The sequence below is a fragment of the Mus caroli genome, chromosome 12, assembly GCF_900094665.2.
Source record: "Mus caroli chromosome 12, CAROLI_EIJ_v1.1, whole genome shotgun sequence".
In the NCBI taxonomy this organism is placed as follows: Eukaryota; Metazoa; Chordata; class Mammalia; order Rodentia; family Muridae; genus Mus; species Mus caroli.
In genome coordinates, this window is record NC_034581.1 from 79862615 (window position 1) to 79872146 (window position 9532).

At 48.2% G+C, this 9532-nt stretch overlaps 1 protein-coding gene across 1 annotated transcript; it reads left to right on the top strand.

The window, feature by feature from the left end:
- The first annotated feature begins 550 nt into the window (after positions 1 to 550).
- Fos (Fos proto-oncogene, AP-1 transcription factor subunit) lies at positions 551 to 3949 on the top strand. Its single transcript, XM_021179278.2, has 4 exons — positions 551 to 841; positions 1602 to 1853; positions 2264 to 2371; positions 2489 to 3949. The coding sequence occupies exons 1-4, from the start codon at positions 701 to 703 to the stop codon at positions 3128 to 3130; spliced, it is 1143 nt and encodes a 380-aa protein (XP_021034937.1). The 5' UTR covers positions 551 to 700; the 3' UTR covers positions 3131 to 3949.
- Positions 3950 to 9532: the final 5583 nt, after the last annotated feature.

Below are 9532 nucleotides of genomic sequence, written 5' to 3' on the forward strand. Positions count from 1 at the left end.
AATAAATAAATAAATAAATAAATAAAAGTTCCAGATTGCTGGACAATGACCCGGGTCTCATCCCTTGACCCTGGGAACCGGGTCCACATTGAATCAGGTGCGAATGTTCGCTCGCCTTCTCTGCCTTTCCCGCCTCCCCTCCCCCGGCCGCGGCCCCCGTTCCCCCCCTGCGCTGCACCCTCAGAGTTGGCTGCAGCCGGCGAGCTGTTCCCGTCAATCCCTCCCTCCTTTACACAGGATGTCCATATTAGGACATCTGCGTCAGCAGGTTTCCACGGCCGGTCCCTGTTGTTCTGGGGGGGACCATCTCCGAAATCCTACACGCGGAAGGTCTAGGAGACCCCCTAAGATCCCAAATGTGAACACTCATAGGTGAAAGATATATGCCGAGACGGGGGTTGAAAGCCTGGGGCGCAGAATTGACGACAGAGCGCCCGCAGAGGGCCTTGGGGCGCGCTTCCCCCCCCCTTCCAGTTCCGCCCAGTGACGTAGGAACTCCATCCATTCACAGCGCTTCTATAAAGGCGCCAGCTGAGGCGCCTACTACTCCAACCGCGACTGCAGCGAGCAACTGAGAAGACTGGATAGAGCCGGCGGTTCCGCGAACGAGCAGTGACCGCGCTCCCACCCAGCTCTGCTCTGCAGCTCCCACCAGTGTCTACCCCTGGACCCCTCGCCGGGCTTTCCCCAAACTTCGACCATGATGTTCTCGGGTTTCAACGCCGACTACGAGGCGTCATCCTCCCGCTGCAGTAGCGCCTCCCCGGCCGGGGACAGCCTTTCCTACTACCATTCCCCAGCCGACTCCTTCTCCAGCATGGGCTCTCCTGTCAACACACAGGTGAGTTTGGCTTGTGCAGCCGCCAGGTCCGCGCTGAGGGTCGCCGAGGAGGAGACACTGGGGTGTGACTCGCGGGGAGTGGGGGTCTTCCTTGTTCGCTCTGGAGGGAGACTGGCGCGGTCAGAGCAGCCTTAGTCTGGGAAGCCAGGACTTGTCTGAGCGCGTGCACACTTGTCATAGTAAGACTTAGTGACCCCTTCCCGCGCGGCAGGTTTATTCTGAGTGGCCTGCCTGCATTCTTCTCTCGGCCGACTTGTTTCTGAGATCAGCCTGGGCCAACAAGTCCCGAGCAAAAGAGTCGCTAACTAGAGTTTGGGAGGCGGCAAACCGCGGCAATCCCCCCTCCCGGGGCAGCCTGGAGCAGGGAGGAGGGAGGAGGGAGGAGGGAGGAGGGTGCTGCGGGCGGGTGTGTAAGGCAGTTTCATTGATAAAAAGCGAGTTCATTCTGGAGACTCCGGAGCAGCGCCTGCGTCAGCGCAGACGTCAGGGATATTTATAACAAACCCCCTTTCGAGCGAGTGATGCCGAAGGGATAACGGGAACGCAGCAGTAGGATGGAGGAGAAAGGCTGCGCTGCGGAATTCAAGGGAGGATATTGGGAGAGCTTTTATCTCGGATTAGGTGCATACAGGAAGACATAAGCAGTCTCTGACCGGAATGCTTCTCTCTCCCTGCTTCATGCGACACTAGGGCCACTTGCTCCACCTGTGTCTGGAACCTCCTCGCTCACCTCCGCTTTCCTCTTTTTATTTTGTTTCAGGACTTTTGCGCAGATCTGTCCGTCTCTAGTGCCAACTTTATCCCCACGGTGACAGCCATCTCCACCAGCCCAGACCTGCAGTGGCTGGTGCAGCCCACTCTGGTCTCCTCCGTGGCCCCCTCTCAGACCAGAGCGCCCCATCCTTACGGACTCCCCACCCAGTCTGCTGGGGCTTACGCCAGAGCGGGAATGGTGAAGACCGTGTCAGGAGGCAGAGCGCAGAGCATCGGCAGAAGGGGCAAAGTAGAGCAGGTGAGCAGCGATTCTGGACCTTTGCGGGCTGGGGGAGTTGGGGGGGGGGAGGCGGAGACTGACGCACAGACCACACAACAGAGAAGGGATGCGACTGACTGCATTTCCTGACCAGGAGCTGTTGCTGCTAGCCCTTTCCCCCCTTGTCAGATTTTGACAGTTGGCCCCAAGACAAACTCTATAGACAGTTTCCCTGACAGCTTCCTACTTCATTCTCTAGCCCGGGAGCTTCTTTGTTCCCCTGCTAAAGATCTCACTTTAAATGCAAATCACACCCTGCCTGCCAACTGCAGGTTAGAAAAACTGCTTCACCGAGAGGTGCGGGTGCTGTAGGAGCCAGTTTCACTGGGGTGACTGAATGGAGGTGACACTAGACAACCTTACTGAATGTTGGTCCTTTTCTTCTATAGCTATCTCCTGAAGAGGAAGAGAAACGGAGAATCCGAAGGGAACGGAATAAGATGGCTGCAGCCAAGTGCCGGAATCGGAGGAGGGAGCTGACAGATACGCTCCAAGCGGTAGGTTGAACCAGCTGCTGCTCCGGAAACTTTATTAAAGTTGGAACTTGGGACTATGGGCGCAGGGTCCTTGAGCATGCCCGTGTCTTATGCTTTCTTATATCTCTCTCTATGCAGGAGACAGATCAACTTGAAGATGAGAAGTCTGCGTTGCAGACTGAAATTGCCAATCTGCTGAAAGAGAAGGAAAAACTGGAGTTTATTTTGGCAGCCCACCGACCTGCCTGCAAGATCCCCGATGACCTCGGCTTCCCAGAGGAGATGTCTGTGGCCTCCCTGGATTTGACTGGAGGTCTGCCTGAGGCTTCCACCCCAGAGTCTGAGGAGGCCTTCACCCTGCCCCTTCTCAACGACCCTGAGCCCAAGCCATCCTTGGAGCCAGTCAAGAGCATCAGCAACGTGGAGCTGAAGGCTGAACCCTTTGATGACTTCTTGTTTCCGGCATCATCTAGGCCCAGTGGCTCGGAGACCTCCCGCTCTGTGCCAGATGTGGACCTGTCCGGTTCCTTCTATGCAGCAGACTGGGAGCCTCTGCACAGCAGTTCCCTGGGGATGGGGCCCATGGTCACAGAGCTGGAGCCCCTGTGTACTCCCGTGGTCACCTGTACTCCAGGCTGCACTACTTACACGTCTTCCTTTGTCTTCACCTACCCCGAGGCTGACTCCTTCCCAAGCTGTGCCGCTGCCCACCGAAAGGGCAGCAGCAGCAACGAGCCCTCCTCCGACTCCCTGAGCTCACCCACACTGCTGGCCCTGTGAGCAGTCAGAGAAGGCGAGGCAGCCGGCATCCAGAAGCGCCACTGCCGGAGCTGGTGCATTACAGAGAGGAGAAACACGTCTTCCCTCGAGGGTTCCCGTCGACCTAGGGAGGACCTTACCTGTTCGTGAAACACACCAGGCTGTGGGCCTCAAGGACTTGCAAGCATCCACATCTGGCCTCCAGTCCTCACCTCTTCCAGAGATGTAGCAAAAACAAAACAAAACAAAACAAAAAACCCGCATGGAGTGTGTTGTTCCTAGTGACACCTGAGAGCTGGTAGTTAGTAGAGCATGTGAGTCAAGGCCTGGTCTGTGTCTCTTTTCTCTTTCTCCTTAGTCTTCTCATAGCACTAACTAATCTGTTGGGTTCATTATTGGAATTAACCTGGTGCTGGATTGTATCTAGTGCAGCTGATTTTAACAATACCTACTGTGTTCCTGGCAATAGCGTGTTCCAATTAGAAACGACCAATATTAAACTAAGAAAAGATAGGACTTTATTTTCCAGTAGATAGAAATCAATAGCTATATCCATGTACTGTAGTCCTTCAGTGTCGATGTTCATTGTCATGTTACTGATCATGCATTGTTGAGGTGGTCTGAATGTTCACTGACATTAACAGTTTTCCATGAAAACGTTTTTATTGTGTTTTCAATTTATTTATTAAGATGGATTCTCAGATATTTATATTTTTATTTTATTTTTTTCTACCCTGAGGTCTTTCGACATGTGGAAAGTGAATTTGAATGAAAAATTTTAAGCATTGTTTGCTTATTGTTCCAAGACATTGTCAATAAAAGCATTTAAGTTGAATGCGACCACCTTCTTGCTCTCTTTATTCTCAGAGTTTTGTATGGTTTCGGGAAGGCCTCTGAAGAGACCAGTTTGACAAGATGGGTGGGTCCTGGAGGGGAACACGCCCTCTGTCCCCTTATCACTCAGAGGACACTCTAGTTCAGGGTATTTTACAGAGATGTGTGTTCATATTGCATTGCTAAGATTTTCTACCTGCCTGCCTTGGGGCTGAAGGCTGCCTGTAACAGCTTGTGCAAGGATGTGCTTTCCTGCTTCTCTTAAACTTAAGTGCTTATCTTCACCTTAGTGATTTTCATGGGAACGGAATCCTTTGAACAGAGCCTCGCTCTACACAAACTTTGTTGTTGTTGTTGTTTTGTGAACTGAAGAAGAGTTGAAATAAGTGACCTTCCACACTGCAAACCAGATTGCCACTTCCCCCTCCTGTTCATTATTAGGCTGAACTGCCTCTTTAAAGATATATATATAATTAAAATATGTATTTATTCATGTGGGGAGGGCATTCGTGTACTTGAGGTCATGCACTTGAGGTCACGGGACAACTTCCAGACACATCTTAAGAACACGACCTTTGGGAATTGAACTCAGGTTGTCAGGCACCTAGACCCACCAAGCCAATCTTGCCAGTCCCCCTCCCCCTTTAAAGATGTATTTATTTCTATTTTTTGTGTAAGGGTGTTTCGCTGGCATGTGTGTCTATGCACCAGGTGCAGATGCAGTGTCCATAGAGGCCAGAAGAGGGCAAGGGATCCTGTGGGACTGGAGTTCTGAGACAATGGCAGCTACCCAAGCAAGCACCAGGAATCTAAATCTGGGCTCTCTTCAAGTCTAACTGCTTTTAACTGCTCATCTGTCTTCCCAGCCCTCCTGAACTACCTACCACACCTTAGCCTTAAAAGGTTTCCCTTGGTTAAAACACACACACACACACACACACACACACACACACACACATGCACGCAAACAAATTTTCAATTGTTTATTTTTGAGATAGGTCTAACTTAGTCTAGTTTGACCTCAAACTTGCTATGTAGCTGAGGCTGGCCCTGTACTCCTGATCTTTCTGCTTATATCTCCCAAGTGCTGGCATTACAGGTATGCACCGTCATACCTGCCTTCGGTTCCTTACACAAACATATGTTCATTTAGTCAACCCTTTTTATTCTCCAAAGAGAGCAGGCTATCTATTGTCCTGTGCCACCATGCAAACCAAACTCCAACTTCCGAAGCTACTTTAACACTTGGGTGTAATTCACAGTACAGTAGGGGGAAAGGAATGGACGTTTAAATTATCTTGAGCAGCATAAATAATGGCTGATCAACCAGTCTGTAAATAAGAAGTTACATAATAGCTCAGCAGGAAAGGGTCAGAAGACTTCAGATAAGCTTAGCTTAGGTTTATCATCTCAAAGAAGAACATGACCTTTGCCTGGGACATCTAAGGTAATGACTGCTGCTCTCTCTTGCTTACATGCAAACCAAAAGGAAAGAAAACTGAGCCCCTCCCTACCCTTGCTCTCTGGTACCTAAAAACCATAGACTGTTTCCACGCATGCTGGGTGGAAGGGGAGCCTTCAGGTCATTAGTGGTAATGAAAATCACTCTGTGGTCACGGTGGGCCTCGTACTCTGTCGAGCTGTGTTTCAATTTCAAATGACAGTTCCATTACACGTGAGCTGTTAACCTATGACCTACCTGCTCCTACCACAGTGATTGACACTTCAAAGCAATCCACCCAAGTCTCTCTAGAACATTCTTTACAGCACATTCCACTTGCACACACTGCTTTGGCCAGTCCTGAGTTATGAGAGGCCTTGTTGGTAGACCGATAATCCCAGAGCTGAGGAGAGAGGCTTGAGTTCTAGGCTACACTGTGAGATCCTATATAAATTAAATGAAATGTAAAAAACAAAAAACAAAAAACAAAAAAAAAACTTTAGAATTAATGTAACATTTACAAGGACTCGGTGAGCTCTTTTAAATGTGTGGTGGTAATGAGCTGAGAGGAATGTCCCAGATTGGGAAGAACAGCAAGGAAAGCAGCTTGCCCCCCCCCTCCCTGGGGCCTCCCTAATGGCCCTGGCAGTTGTAAACTAGCTGTGGAAGAAGAGCATCCCCTTTTCTTTGACATGTCTGACACAAAGCCTTCCTCCAGGTCACCACAGCCCAGGCCATGGTCCATCCACAGGCAAACACTGAAACTCTAGGAAGACAGAATCTCTGAAAGGTTTCTCCAAGTTCCTGGGACCCCCGAAGGACTAACACCTTCTGAGCTCCCTGCCAGCTACTTCCGAGGTCTAGAGTATCTTCCCTGTCTGGCCAAAGGACTCCTTCCAAATCCCCCCTTACCAGGAACTCTGGATTTAAAAATTCCTGAGGAAGACTGGCACTAGGAATGTCACCTTTCTTTTGGGGACACTTCCATCCCTTCTCAGAAGACAAAGCCTCAAACTAGTTTCAGGGGAACAATTACCTGCCTGGCTGCAGTGCCACTAACATTGATACAAGTCCTGAACATACAACAGAAAGGGCTAAAGACCAGGGACCATTTCCCTTAGGGACCATGTCAAGCCTGACCCACCAATGGACTCTAAGACCCAGTTCAGAGCTATAGTACAGGATGAACGAACATTTTGCTCAGTGGGTGAATGAATAAGTTCCAAACTCTTTCTACAATCAGAAACTAGTCTGTGTATGTTCTGTAGTTTCTGTTCCAGTTCCCCTTCCGATGTTAGGCAATAGGAATGTTACATGTTTTACCTCTGGCTGCAGACACACAGGCCACTTCTGTCCTTCATTCCTGGAATTCCTTCATCGCCTCCCCTGGGTTCCATCTGCCATTTCAGCAAAGCGAATGAGTGACTGTGCAATGACTGAAATTAATTTCAGATACTAGAAGAAAAAATACTCATCTTTGTAGAACAGTGGATAACAGGCTCCCAACACCTTTGCAGACCCCTAGAGCTCATGCGATTATCAAAACTAAAAAGGAGTACTTTTCGCTCTATTTACAGTTATGTTGTATCAACAGCGATTCCCAAGTAAACCAATCATGCTCTGTTTAATTAGTCTCAGGCACAGTAAAAACTCTAAGATGGTTACCCTGAGCAAATGATCCCAAGTTTCAATGTGTCTGAAGTAAAAGAAGAAACAAAAGCAACCTTTAAACTGTGCACACGTTTCCTCTGAAGCAGTCCCTCGAAGGGCAAGGGATAGAGCGACATCTGGATAGAGTGACATATGGATAGAGTGACATTCGAATGCTGAACAGTGCTGGTGCTTTAAATCGTGCTGGCTTTGCTGTTAACACTAAGAAGTTGACCCTTGATTCTTCTGGTGCCCTCAAGTCCCCATAAACACACAGGGCATGGGACTCCCTTGCATTCTGCACACATCTAGTACTCATTCCTTGAAGAGGGTGTTTGTTTGTTTGTTTGTTTGTTTGTATTGTGCTGATAAGCCTCTACCTGGGCCTCTTTGCCCAAACTGGCAAAGACATCCAGATCCCAGCTCAAAGCAAGTCTCCTCCTAGACACCTTCCCTGGCCACTCTATCTAGGGTGTCTTCTGGGCACACGCCCTGAATGACGTTTTCCTGATTGGATCTCATAGCATTCATTTCTCGGTAGCTGCGACATCCAATCTTGGTTTTCTTTCACTTAAAATAATAAATGCCTCGTCCCATGAGAACAATGATCTTTTGTATCTTGATCACAACCGTGTCTCTCAGGGTTGTTGACTGAGTGCAAATAGATGAATGAATGAACACAGATGACAATTATGAAAATGTTGTAAGAGAGCCAGACCTTAGGAGGGAAGATTAACCTCAAAGATGTCTTCAAGGGTAGAAGACCATGGCCCTTTATTGAATACAAACTCCAGGCTGGAGAGATAGCTCAGCTGTTAACACCTGCCATTCCTCCAGAGGACCCAGATTCAGTTCCTAGAATCCATGATGAGTGGCTTATAACTGCCTACCACTCCTGCTATGGGGGAGCGAGATCCAACATCCCTGGCTTTGGTGGGCTCCATCACTCACTCATGCACACACACATACATCTAAGTGAAAAGTAAAATAAATAAAATGTAAGCAGCAACAAATAGCAAGCTCTCCAGACATCTCAGTAATAAGGGAGCCTGATGACCCGAGTCCATCCCTGGAGATCCTGTAAAGGTCGAAGGAAACAATCGATGTCACAGAGTCGTCCTCTGACCTCTGACATTTGTGCACCCACACTCGTTTTAAAGAAATTCATGTTGCTCTATGGATGGCTATTCACACCTACAGTTCCAGCACTGGGGAGACTAAAGCAAGAACGCTGCCATGAATTTGAGGATAGCATAGACTACAGAGTGAATTCTAGGCCAGCCTGGGCTAGAGTAAGACCCTGTTTTGTTTGTTTTTGCTTTGTTTTTAAATAAGACAAACAAATAATTAAAATGTATTCACTTTGGTACAAAACACTCAGAGTCTAATACAAGTCTGTTTTGAGTTCATTCCGTGTGCAACCTTTAATTTAATCTGCATTAGAATGGAAGGAAGAGTAAGGGTTACCTAGTTCCCGTTATCCATATCACTATCGTTAGCCAAGAGAAGGTCCACACCTGCTGTAGATAAGATGTACTAGATGCTGGCGAATGACTTTGGTCTCTGGAAGGAGCCAGTTAGGTAGGTTTCCCTTGTCTTTGCAAGCAGGAAAAAGCAACAGAAATCTAAACCAGTTTAGTTGCAATTCAATCCATTTCAATGGATCCACAGACCCACTCATGGACTAAGCGGAAATGCATTTCCTTTGTCCAAAAAGCATTGTTCTGTTACTCAAGAGGACGAAAGAGTAGAAAGTGTTCTGGCTACTGTCCCAAGCAGGCTGCCTAGTCTGGTCATCAGCTTTCCCTCACAATCCCTAACTTTCAGCTCTGGTGCTTGGGTTTGGTTAAAGCAGGTGATTAGAAGTCTGGGGACCCACAGGTGTCTAATTGTTGGTTATCTTAGAAACTCTTTGTTCTAGAAACAGGCCCAGAGACTACAGGGATGTAGTGGTATTGGGCTTGCTAGCCTGTGTGAGGCCCTGGGTTGGCTCCACGACACTATGAAATGAACAAATATTAGCAGGAGGCCTGTGTGGAAAGGACCTAGTTTAAAAGGCCTGGGACAAAAAGCAACTTTATCCTGATTGTTAGTGGCCCAGGGTCTACTTGCCATGTTTATTTAGGAGAGAAATTTACTGGGTTAACCAATCATATGACAGGTAAATTTATCAAGACAATGTGATAACGTAGTCTGGATCCAATATTGCAAAGTGTTCCAGAATATAGACCTAGTTCTGAATCCTGGTTCCTCGACCTTAGGCAAATCAAGCAGTCTGTACTCAGCTTCCTCAGTGGTAAAATGGAGATGGTAATTGTGGGTGTCTATTGAGACTGTTATGGGCACTCAGAGAAGCAAATCAGTATTACAGCTCCTAGGTGTGAAAAATATGGTAGAACAGTTGGCGGTTATTATGCCTTTGGGAGATGACGGTCAGTCAGAGAAGCACATAGGGATCACATTATATAGAATAGCCAGGTGGAGGTAAGCGGAGGGGA

Coding starts and splice junctions, on each gene's coding strand:
- Fos (XM_021179278.2), top strand. CDS start 701: ATGATGTTCTCGGGTTTCAACGCCGACTACGAGGCGTCATCCTCCCGC. Junction 842..1,601: donor GCTCTCCTGTCAACACACAG/GTGAGTTTGGCT, acceptor ATTTTGTTTCAG/GACTTTTGCGCAGATCTGTC. Junction 1,854..2,263: donor GAAGGGGCAAAGTAGAGCAG/GTGAGCAGCGAT, acceptor TTTCTTCTATAG/CTATCTCCTGAAGAGGAAGA.